The sequence below is a fragment of the Rhinatrema bivittatum genome, chromosome 6 (assembly GCF_901001135.1).
Source record: "Rhinatrema bivittatum chromosome 6, aRhiBiv1.1, whole genome shotgun sequence".
In the NCBI taxonomy this organism is placed as follows: Eukaryota; Metazoa; Chordata; class Amphibia; order Gymnophiona; family Rhinatrematidae; genus Rhinatrema; species Rhinatrema bivittatum.
The window spans coordinates 242,650,958-242,663,891 of record NC_042620.1 but is presented as its reverse complement, the minus strand read 5'-3'; the positions used below and the strand labels follow the sequence as shown (position 1 = coordinate 242,663,891).

Below are 12,934 nucleotides of genomic sequence, written 5' to 3'. Positions count from 1 at the left end.
ACCCTGTTGAGTCTTTTCTTCATAGGGGAGCCATTCCATATCTTTTATCATTTGTGTTGCCCTTCTCCCTACCTTTTCTAATTCTGCGGTATCTTTTTTGAGATGGGGCAACTAGCACTGCACACAATAGTAAAGGTGTGGTTGCCTCATGGAAGCATTGTATAGTTGCAGTTTTGTTTTCTGTTCTTTTCTGAATAATTCCTAATATCCTGTTTGCTTTTTTGACCGCTGCTGAATGCTGAGCTGTATTTGTGCCTTGCTTGTCGTCTTGAGCTTTGTATGCTGATGTTTCTCTGACCCTCTGCCCCCTAAACATGGGGGCTCAGTGTGGCTGATCCAGCAGTTCTAAGCTGATTTCCTTATTTGGAGTCAGGAAGCAAATGTCTTTTCAATACTGTGGAGCTGGCTATAGAGTTACAGTGTTTTTCATTTCTTCCCCTGGCTTTCTGTAATGCCCGCTTGACCGCTTACTTGGGTCTGGAACTCTCCCCCACTTAAATTTCTTGTTGTCCTCAACAAGACACTTCTCTCTTGCATGTACTTCCCCTTTAGACCAAAGTCTCAAGGCACTCCTTCATTACTTTTGGGTAATAGGCAGTCACCTGTTTGTTTGTTACTGTCAGGGGGACATTCACTGGGTTTCCAGGGCTATCATAAGTGAACCTTATTGTGAGCTTCACAGTCCTAGCTGTCCTTCTGGGCTCTCAGGGTGGCAGTAGAACCAATTCCTCGGCCTCCGTAGTTTCTGATTCTCTCTGGGTGTGAATCTCATCTGTGGAACCTCTCTCCCTTTCTTTCCAGGTTGTCCATCCCTCTCTTGCCATCTGTGCTACCCTCAGTTCTATCATTAGTCTGGAAGACTTCTTGGATTTTCCTCTCATTGGTTTCCATTTCCTGGAACTGTCTTACCAAGTCCCCATCATGTACAGTCTCTCCAATGTGGCTCCCAGGTGAACCTCATATGTTCCCCACATAACTCTCCTTCTGAATCCTCACTATCATATCCACTATGTCTGTCTTCCAGTGCATACTCAATGGTCCCTACCAGTTCCTGATGGGGAGTCCTATCAAACTCTCAGTGAGGTTGCGTCTCAGGTCTTTCTGTTCCCTTTCTTCTTGGTCGGGGTGGAGGAGATCAAGCTATAGCTTGGGGTTCCTCAAGGGGAAATACCAACTGTCCAATGGGCAGATGGTTTCTGTCTACCATTTTTATCGGTCCTTCACCCCACTCTGGCCTTACCTGGTAAACAGGTAGTTGTTCAGTTTTTCTCAACAACATAGGGGGCAGACCTCCACCCATTAGCAATTTTTTGTCTCACAGTCAGCCCTCAATCCTCTAAGTGTACTCTGTCCCATGCAGTCAAGTCATTCTGCCTTACCTTAAATAATTTAAAAAATGAAAACAAATTCTCTTTATTCCACGGTTCTCTTTTTGGAACTAGGATTTGTTATGTATACAGTTTAAAGAGAATGGGGGACTCGCATCATTTATTTTTCATTACCATTTTGATATGATCACTCTTAGGAGCCATAAGTTAATTTGGGCCACGGTGTTCCAAAGTTTCTGAGCTGCATAAGTGACTTTCTGGATATTTTCCTCTGCATTTTTTTTACGTGTTATAAGACGGATATTAGCAATGAGGTCAATGCTGAAAAGATTTAACCTCCTAAATCTATACACACAAAATCACTGTATACACAGTTTTAGCTGGACAAAAAGAGAGCTGACTCAGAGATGTGCCAAGGGCAGGATCAGGTATTTAACCAATTAGTGCAATATTCAGCACTAACTGGATACATTTGATCCGACATTTCTCCCCAAGTTCCCATAACAAAAACAATAGTGTGCCTCAATCTTCGCCTCTCTCTCAATGGGTTCCCTGAAAGTTTAAAAAAAAAAAATCCCTAAAATGTGCTACTTGTCGACAAATCATCCTCCCTTCCAGCACTGATAAAAAAAATAAAAATTGCATACTGCTCCCTACATCCTGATTCATCTCTTAGTATTCAATAAAAAAAAATTGCATGGATTTCTTCCTTTCCCATGTCCCAATCTGCCTCCTAGCACCCAAAAAAAAAAAAAATACCAAGAGGGAGGGCCAAGCCCCCTCCCGAAATCCACTTCCTCACCTCATGTCTAAAATAGCCTCCCAACTTTTCCAACTCCTATGGCTACATTCCCATCACCCCCCCCCCCCCCTCGTTGCTCTGACATCGCTTCATGAAGATTAACTTCAACACACTGAGGTCAAACAGCTGCTGGGCGGCCAAGATAAATCAAACAATTAACTGGTTATGGTCAGGAAGGTTTTCAGCTAAACCTAACTGGCTAAGATTTCAGCTAAAAATCTGCCTGTCTTTTTTGGATGGGAGGGTGGGGATCCCCCTCTACAGGGCCCATTGGTGATCAGCTGTGGTGATTTTTTTCTTTCTAAATTACAGATGGATAGGAGGGTAGTATGGACAGGGTTTTTGTTTTGGGGTTTTTTTTTTAATAAATTACAGTCAGGAAGGAGTGAGAGGACATTAGGACACTTGTTTCAAAAAAAATTCCAGTCAAGAGGGAGTCCGCTGGCTGGCCGGCCAGCCAAATTAGGCAGTTAGCACTGAAAATCAGCGCTAACCATCTACATTTTCTCCCTTAGTCCTAACTCTACTGAAATTTAGCCACTCAGCCTAGTCAATTTTCAGAGGCTTTGATCTAGCCAGCTAAGTTCTTACTTAGCCAGCTCTGTCCCTTGAAAAACTGACTCCGGCTGTTGCCATGTGACTAGATAAAAAACTACACACACGAGGGGGAGGAGCCAGGATGGCGGCGCAGAGAGGACGTGAATACGAGTAGCTCCAGCTCGGTCTTGGAGAGATGAAATTTTCTCTTGAAATGCCTTCCAAGCGAAAGGGGAAGGTGCGGGTTTTTCCTTCTGCTTCTCTGCCCTCTCTGAAACACCAGCTGGAAATTACCCATTTCATGTCCATGCCAGCGTCAACCCTGAGAGCCAAGGAGCCTGATGCACGGGGCGGCTTGGGAGAGTCGCTTGCGCCTGCAGAGGAGGCGTCTCTGAGTCCAGAGCTCAGGCAACCACTGTCGCAGAGGGCGAGCATGGCGAACCCCTCCGAAGCGCCGGGAGATGACCTCACTTCCGGACTCAGTGCAGAGGGATCACCGCAGACTGCTACAATGCCGGAGCCGACCCTGCCCCCAGCGGTTTCCCCAGCTGGGTTGATCAGTATAAGACTACCAGATACCGCTGTAGACGCCGGGGGGTCGAATAAGAACTATCATATGGGGATGATATCTCCCATTCCAGAGAATGTTTCCGGCATTGAGCATTTTAAGATTCCAACTCGTCCTGAGGTGGTAACCCTAGGAGCCATAGGGGACCTTGTGGAAGGATTTGCGACAACACTAAATATTTTAAATATTAAGTTGGATCAATCTGCTTCTAACTGGTTACAAAAGTCCCAGGAAATTAAATTACAGGTTAACTCCTTAGCAGTTAAAGTATCTAATATGGAAGAAAATGAGAAGAAAAGCCAAGAATTTAAAGCTGTAACAGTTAAAGATTGTGATGTTCTTGCAAGACATATTGAACACTTGGAAAATAAGGCTAGATATCTCAACTTACGTTTCCTTAATTTTCCAAGAGTGGTGGGATAAATTCAATACACTAAAGAAATTTCTTCAAGAAATTTTGGGGTTTACTGATGAAAATCTACCCTCTATAAATATGTGTTTTTTTCTTCCAAAATCTAGAACTTCTAGAATGGTTACTAATGTCCCATTTCAAAAAGATTTATCAAATTTCCTCGAGAATTCAGCGATGGAAGTTATAGATAGAGTGACATTATTGGTATAAGAACATAAAAAAATTGCCATGCTGGATCAGACCAAGCATGCATCAAGCCCGGCATCCTGTTTCCAACAGAGGCCAAACCAGGCCACAAGAACCTGGCAATTACCCAAACATCAAGAAGATCCCATGCTACTGATGCAATTAATAGCAGTGGCTATTCCCTAAGTAAACTTGATTAATAGCAATTAATGGACTTCTCCTCCAAGAACTTATCCAAACCTTTTTTGAACCCAGCTACACTAACTGCACTAACCACATCCTCTGGCAACAAATTCCAGAACTTAATTGTGCCCCTCATCTCTGATCTGAAATGACTCCAGCCTCTGGCAACATGCTGCTCCAAGAACCTTGGCTAGAACTTCCTGTAGCTCTGAACTTCCTTTATAGGACCTTCAGCCAGGACTTGCTGTGGCTGGTGATATCACATCTTGCATGAGTATATAAGGAAGTCTCCTGCAACCAACCAGTGCCTCAACAACAGGTCCTCCTGCTCTGCAATGCGTGTTGCTTGTCCACTGTTCCTGATCCTGTTTGTGCCTCATTCCTGATTCTGTGTGTGCTTCCTGTTTTCCTGCTCCTGTCTGTGTTCCCTGCTCCTGTCTTTTCCTCGCTCTTACCTCCCTCTTCTCTGTGCCTTGACCCTTGCTTCCTCTCGGACTTATCTGTTGTGCTTGACCTTGGCTGCTTATCTGACTCTGCCTGAACACTGCCTGCCTTGACCTCTGTATCTTTTATTTCTTCCTGTGATTTAAACCAGGTCATGAAAAATTATTTCAGGAAGTATCCAGTCTCCTATTTGATTTTCTTATTAAAATATTTCCAGATTTAGTCTCAATTACCCAAATTTGACGTAGAGGTTTTCTAACCTTTCGCCAAGACATTTTGGCATTGGGATTTTCCTTTTTCCTTCGTTTTCCCTGTAAATGTATAATCAAGAAAGGGGACGAATGTTTTATTTTCTTTACCACTGAACAGTTAAAAGTCTTTGTGGAATCTAAGAGACCTGCTACTCCTTTCCTGTTGAGCACATGAAAATAGATAACCCTGGATGACTGTTCTAAGCCTTTTACCCTTTTCTTATCTTTTCCTTGTAAAAGAAACTCCCTTTAAATGACATCTACCTCCCCCTATTTCTAAATGTATTCTGCTGGGAAGTGGATTGGTTATTATACCTTGATCATATAATTTATTAGACCTCATAAGAATGATTGTGTTTTTCCATGGATTTCTGTAACAAACTACCCTTTCGCTCCATAAGACGCACTTTTTTTCCCCCAAAAGTGGGGGGGGAAAATGTCTGCATCTTATGGAGCGAATATAAAAAAAAAAAAACTAACTACCCGCGGCCACTGTAACATAGTAAGGGCAAAGGGCCGTCGGCGCCATTTTGATTACTGGTAGCCGACAGCTCAAGTGCAGGAGCCCCGCTGGACCACCAGGGACTTTTGACAGGTCTTGGGGGGGGGGGGTCAGGAGGGGGGGGGTTGTAGTTAATTAAATTTAAAGGATTGGGATGGGGGGAGGGGGTTGTGTTTTTTTTCCCCACAGAAAGAGAACGATAAAAGTTTTCTGATTTGGGGAATGGACCGAAATGGCCCTCCCCAGACCCGGAAATGAAATGGGGAGAAACAAAATTTTTTATGCCTTCCCCTAATTTGCTCCATAAGACGCACAGACGCCCGGGAACAGAGCCAGTTTAGCACACCATTTTTTTTTCTTTTTTTAATTTTCCCCCTCTGAATCCTAGGTGCGTCTTATGGTCAGGTGCATTTTATGCAGCGAAAAATACGGTATGTGGTTTGTAAAGTAAAAGTTAATAAATAAAGAATTAAAAAAAAAAAAACCCTGACTCCATAACTTCTTGCACAACTCTGAATTCTGGAGGACCGAGCTCTCTTAGTCTTTGATATTACAAATTTGCAAAAAAAAACAACCAAATGCTATACATTAAGGTCTGTTCTGATTTTTATGAATAATTGCTTTATCTTGTTTTTAAAATGCTGCCTTTGCTCTACAGCTCTGAAGACCAGATTGGGTAATGTTTTGTTATATGACTCACGCATGAAGTCTACTCCTATCGTCATATAAGTAATAACAGTAAAACTGAACGACACGTTTTAATGCCTGCCTTGCACCTCGCTTGCTTTGCAGATATTTCAGGAAGATACCATGCATTCCCACTGGATGCAGAACTCGCTGCATGTCTTTTGTGCAATCAGTGGAACAGCGACTGAATAGGTTCTTTGCAGAAGTAGTGTGTAAGGAAATGCAAATGTAAAAATTTCATGTTTTACAGATCTTTCTCAGGAATATGTGCAGTTCTGTGAAGGAATCTTAACATTTAATGCCGAATCTTGTTCAGTGTTTTGTTTGTAAATTGCATTGCTTTCTCACAGGATGTTTATATAGCATTTGAATCCGTGAGGTTCTTCTTTTAACCCAAACAGAATCCCTTGATGAATCAGGCCCATGGCTTGTAAATATGTGTGCAACAAAGAAGTGCCTGAATAATTCCATCACTCCTTATTTTGTACTTTTTTTTTTTTTTTTTTTTTAGTGGAATGTATACACTGAAAGACATATATCAAGAAAATATTACTAAATAACTTAACTACATAGCTAAAAATTGTAATAACGGGGTGTAATGCTCCTCAGTGAAATATAATAAAAAATGTAAAATATCTGGTGCAAGTTCTTTATTGCCAATAACGATACATGATCATGAGATACAAAAGGAAATAATGCCAAAGCCCTGTACATTTAAAGCACTTAGGGGGTCATTTTCCAAGGAGTTACTGCAGGAGATAATTCCAAACAGCTTATTTGAGAGAGAGAGAGAGAGAGAGAGAGAGAGAGAGAGAGAGAGAGAGAGAGAGAGAGAGAGAGAGAGAGAGAGAGAGAGAGACTGACTTGCTATAGTGCCTATGCCCTAGACAGGTATTTGTATCCCTATGGGAGGGCAACCTAGTAACTCGAGGTGGGGATTAGGTATGAGCGTAGGGGGTTGGGGGCCACTTTCACATTCAACATGTGACGTACGGAAAGAACAGTGGTCTCTAGTGAAGATTTGCTGGCCGTCGGAGTGAGGAAACTCACTCCAAGAAGAGATTTGGGCAACGTTCTCTCAACCTAGCTTGATGGACACTCTACCTGGGCAACAACAAGCTAGGTTGAGAGAACGTTGCCCAAATCTCTTCTTGGAGTGAGTTTCCTCACTCCGACGGCCAGCAAATCTTCACTAGAGACCACTGTTCTTTCCGTACGTCTCATGTTGAATGTGAAAGTGGCCCCCAACCCCCTACGCTCATACCTAATCCCCACCTCAAGTTAATAGGTGGCCCTCCCATAGGGATACAAATATGTCTAGGGCATAGGCACTATAGCAAGGCTCTCTCTCTCTCAAAATAGGCTGTTTGGACACTTTCGTGTACTGCGAAGATTCATTGGTTGTTTTATTGCGGTACACAATGTTTTCGCGATTTGCGAATCCATTTCCGCAAATGGCGAAAACATCGCGTGACGCGATGTTTCCCCGCTGCACGAAAAATGCCTTATTTGCATGGGACACGCCCCCTCATGCGTTACCACTGCAATATTGGAAAATGAGGCCCTTAGTTGTGACTCTCACCGAGAAGTATATCAAGAGTAATTAATAATAATATGCTTGATGGAGACTTTGATAAATGAGAAGGAATTGCCACAATATCGCAGATAATTGTCAATTATAATTCAAAGGCAACTGGACACACTAAAAAGGTAAGAGAAAATAAAAGTTTATGTTTAGCAAGCAGATCAAATGTCATGTTTAGTGGCAGCGGACTCCACAAGGAATCAGAGCTGATCCTCACTGCTTGTGTGCTCGGTGCCAGGACAAGCTTTTTCTGCACCTGGGGCAGATATACAGAATTATCCACCCTAGTCACCCTCCTTTATAAAGTTTTAGATTTTTCCTATTTTTAAAATAATACCTTATTATTGAAATAAATATCTAACATGCAATAAATGTATTTGGATTGAATAGTGTGTGTGTGTGTGTGTGTAAATAAAAATTACAAAATATAATTTCACGGCTTTTGCTCTCTCTTTCTCACTTTCTGTGGCAGCAGCTCAGCTCAGCATCCACCGCTGTCTCTTGTAGATTATTAGCTGGAACCAGCAGATATTAACCAACTTTTATTCTTCACACCAGCAGCCACTAAGGTGAGAGTTGCACGGCCAGAAAAAAAAGACAGGATCAAGAGATTGTCTAGCACAGAATCAGAACATTCCATATAACTAGAGTACACCCCCCTCCCCCCGCTGCATACATAACACCCCTCCCCCTAGCGACGGTATCTTCCAGTCACAGGGGCTGTCTGCAATTGCGCTGAGGTTTCTGCAGGCCCCTGCGCTTAGCTGGTGGTTCTGAAGGCTGCACATTCGTCTCAGGCCCTCATGAGCCAAGAACATCAACCCCGCAAGTACCTCTTCATCGACTTTCCAACTGGTCTCCCAGAGTCGTCATAAGCCAACTTTGGACAATAAGGTTCTCTGGTTAATTATGAAGAATCTGTGGGACTAGTTAGAACATCGACGAAGATCTTGAGGGACCCTTAATTTAAGTGGTACAAGTGAATCGTTCAAGTGTATGTGATTTAAAACCGGAAGAAGGATTTAAGAAGAACTGCAAATGTAGGGTTTTATATGCAAATTCAGATATATTAAATTACAGGGCCATTTCAACATCTATATGTCTGGTTAGGCACATTCATTTTTATACCACGCTAAATATATTAGGGCCGGATTTTAAAAAGGTTACGTGTGCCGGGCCTATTTTAAAAAGGCCTGGTGACGCGCGTAAAGCCCCAGGACGCGTGTAAGTCCTGGGGCTTTACTTAAAGGGGAGGGAGCATGAGCGGGGCAGTCCGGGGGCAGGGCCAGAGGCCTCCAACACAGCGGCCATTGCCACTGTGTTGGAGGATCGCATGCCCGCAGGCTGCCGGCGCACGCAACCTGCGCCTGCCTCCGGGCAGGCACAAAAGGCATGATAAAACTTTTGGGGGGGTTAGAGTAGGGCTGGGGTGGGAATATTAGGAGAAGGGGTGGGAAGGTCAGGCTAGGGGGAAGGGAACAGGGAAAGGCAGCGCAGTTTGGCACGCGCAAGGTGCACAATCGTGCACCCCCTTGCGCGCGCAAGTTATAAAATTGGGTGTTCATGTGCGTGTGCCGGGTAGTGCGTGCACGTGTATGCCCACCCGCACGCACCCTTTTAAAATCTACCCCTTAATGTATTGCTGTTGGTGTACATAATTAAATTTAGTTGATAAAGCACAGGTTCTTCACTTCTGGTTTGTTTGTTTTTTTTTGAGTAGAATAACTTGATGACATTTCCTTGGAATAACATGGTTTCCCCAAAGGAAACATCACTTGCTGAGAATTCATACTGTCTGCTTAAAAATGGTCCAAACTCCTCAGTTATCTGAGTCTGGATAACTTTAGACCTGCTGCAGCACTTAGAGTTAGCCGAAAGACTTATTTGACTAACTTCTAATATCAGAGTTAGCCAGATGAGTAACCTGGCTAACTTATCCCTGCCTTGGAATGCTCCCGAAATGCCCATTACATATCCTGCCTTCAGCCGGATCACCCGTTTGCTAGATAACTGGTGAGTCATCCAGCTAGATGGCTTTGAATTTTGGCCTTGCTACTTGTAAACAATTTTAAACAGGGTTTGAAATAAATATGGTTAAAAAGAAAAGACTGGGTTTTATTCCTTTACATTTTAAGTGAAAGCTGAGCCTGCCTGCTCCTGACCTCCTTCCTTTTCTCCAGCTGGGTCTGAACTTAGCCAAACAATTGGAACCTAATATGAACTATAAAACTGACACATAGAATATAAATTAGCACCCTAGCGTATGCTTCCTCACCGTGCTGCTTCTTTGTACAGTGCTAATACACAATGGTCATTTAAAATATAATAATAATAATAATAATGGTGCCAGTTCGCAGCCAGAGGTGGCCTTCACCTTTCACTCCAGCTGCAATGGGAAAAAGGAAGCAAGTTCAAAAAAATCAGCACTGCTAATATGTTCTTTTCAAACTGTCCTAACTGTGTAATTTGGGGAAGGGATGATTTAGTGGATTGGCACAGGGATGCAAGCCTTTCGCTTCTTAGGTCCCTGGCTAAAGTTGATAGTCACCAAATGTCCTTCCCCTCTGGATGTCATTTGGTGGCACCATTACAGTTGGCACCCTTGGACATTGGAATTGGGAACTGAAAATACACAGTGACTACATTACCATCTTACCATCAAGAGGTGTGTTTTTGTTTTTTTTCCAGAATAGGGGTACAGTTGCTTTCACAAGGCCCTGTGGAGAAGTGGAGAACTCGGTTCTGCTAATGCCTAAACTGTGCCTCTTCTAGAGTATAACTGGACAACTTTGGATTCCAGTGCTGTTTCTTGAGTATCATGCATAATCACTTGAATTCATTTATAAGGGTCCTGGCCATAGCCTATAATCGGGACATTCCTTATCTTTGTGCTTCCCTCAGTTTGGTTGATATTTGGAGGTGTTTATACCCAGGGGAGAAGGATTTTAGACATATTTCCGGAGCACGTGACACTTATTCTAGAATAGATTATCTTCTATTAACAGAGGTCAGTTTTTCACAGGTATCTAAAGTGGAAAGAGGGCAGCTGGAAATTTCAGGAATTAGAGGGTTTGGCTTCATACAATGAATCAAGTTCCCAGAGATTTCCTCTTTTCTTATACAAAGACAACATATTCTGGGAATATTTTAAGGAAAAATGGGAGGCTTTTGATATATTTAATGCCCAACATCGTTCGGAACCACCATTATTTTTGGAAACAGCTAAGGCCGTACTTAGGGGACACATCATGGCTTATATGGCCCACAAGAAGCAAATGGTAGCTAGAGAGATTTTGAGACTGGAGGGTCAACTGGGAAGAGACAAAGTTTTATTTCACAGCCACTGTAAAACGTAGGCTGTGTGGTTATATATATATTACGTCATATAACACTCTACACACAGTCTGGTAAAAGCAAAACTTAGTTTACTAAATGTTGTAAATATATGGTATGAAATCAGCAAAGAAAAAAACAATATAATGAATATCAGTACAAGCACACATCACAGTAGGCATTACTTAGATTAATCAAATAAATAAGATTGCAATCACAGAGATAAGAATAAAGAAAAGGTATTATACAAAGAATACTCTCCTCATAGGTAGTCCTTGCTATGAAATTGTGTATTCGCGAAACAAAGGACTGTACAATGCCTGGAACTCCACATATAGAAGCTATTCGCACTCTTGTTCACGCTTATTCAACAACTCACTGTTGTACACAGCTTTATATATCTTATTGTCTCTGGCTTTAGTCCAGTGTCTGCAAGTTAGGTGTTTCAATTTGCACTCATAGTTTATTTATTTATTTAGATTAATATTCCACTTTTTGCATTTTTTTCAGTGCTTCAAAGTGAATTACATTCAGGTACTATAGGTATTTCCCTATCCCCAGAGGGCTTACAATCTAAGGGGGTCATTTATCAAAGTGCTATATGGTGTTTTCGCATGCGTTAAGCACCTTTAACTCATGCAAAAGCATCATAACACATGGTGCGATGCAAATGAGAAAAATAGGAGTTTTGGGTGGGATTTGTGGCCAAGGCTATCGCAATGTTTTTAGTCAGCCTAGCTGTCAGGGCCCTTCTACAACCATGTGAGAGAGAGAGAAAAAGAGACTAGCCATAATCCCCTCATCCTAGGTAGGTATTTATATCTCTATAGGAGGCCCACCTAGTCACTCGAGGTGAGGTTTAGGTATTAATGTAGGGGTTAGGGGCCACTTTGACATTCAAAGTGAGATGTACGACCAGAACATTGCTCTCTTGTGAAGATTTGATGACCTTCGGAGTGAGGAAACTCACCCAAAGATGAGATGTGTGCAATGTTCTCTCAACCTAGCTTGATGGACTCTCTACCTGGGTAACATCAAGCTAGGTTCAGTGAACATTGCACACATCTCACCTTTGGGTGAGTTTCCTCACTCCGAAGGTGATCAAATCTTCACAAGAGAGCACTGTTCTGTTCGAACATCTCACTTTGAATGTCAAAGTGGCCCCTAACCCCTACACTAATACCTAAACCTCACCTCGAGTGACTAGGTGGGCCTCCTATAGAGATATAAATACCTACCTACCTAGGATGAGAGGATTATGGTTAGGCTCTCTCTCCCCCCCTCCCCCCCATGGTTGTAGCAAGGGCCCTGACAGCTAGACTGGCTCTCCGGGAGCTTAAAACTACTAAACAGATCCAAGATGGCCACTCAGTAGGCTGATTGGCATCTGAGTTCCATGGGATAAATTAACTTTTTCCTGCAAACGTTTTTCCTCCATGGGGAGAAAGTGCAAATCACGGGGTGTGCCTTACCCTGCAGCCTCCGTGTCTACGCCAGTCCTCGGACCCATGGACTCGCATGTCATATGCGGAGATTTGATAGCGGGAGCACAGCAGCCACTGCAGAGTGGGGGAGGGGAAGTAGAGTTCCCCTCTCTCCCTAGCTCAATATCTCCTTTAAGCCCCGCAGAAGGGATGCCGCTGAGGAATCCTGCGGAAAGGAGGATTGCCTGTGAAGCAGGGGGAACGCCAGTAGACCGAAGTGTCGGAGGGCGGAACCTGGAAGGGACCGACGGGGCCTCGACCGAAGCAGACAGCCCAGGAACAGCTCAAGGTTTTATCCGAAGTGAGAGAGATTCGCCTATGGGTGACCCAACTGGGCTTACTGGAGACACACCAACTTTGAAAATACCAGCGGTGGTAAGACCTGAAACTTTCTCATTAGAGACTATTTGGGAAACGATAATAGAGATGAGATCTTCTATTTTGCATCTAATTTCCCCAATAAATGAAAAGATTAAAACCCTGGAAGATCAGGTTAAAATACTAAATACTGCCGATATTGATCTGGAGCAGCAAATCGTGTCAAATAGAGAAAAGATAAAAGACATTCAATGGTTCAGACAACAATTATACGAGATAAGAAATACCTTGCTATGAAAATGGAGAATCTTGAA

General features: G+C 42.9%; 1 protein-coding gene across 7 annotated transcripts in view; it reads left to right on the top strand.

Annotated features, from left to right (window-relative positions):
• Positions 1–6,537, top strand: part of DOCK11 (dedicator of cytokinesis 11) — a 310,527-nt gene extending 303,990 nt beyond the window's left edge. For all 7 annotated transcript variants that reach the window (XM_029606694.1, XM_029606693.1, XM_029606691.1 and 4 more), the window contains one exon: positions 6,006–6,537. In XM_029606694.1, the coding sequence (XP_029462554.1) occupies positions 6,006–6,092 (87 nt within the window). In that variant the 3' untranslated portion in view covers positions 6,093–6,537. The remainder of the gene's footprint in view (positions 1–6,005) is intronic.
• Positions 6,538–12,934: the final 6,397 nt, after the last annotated feature.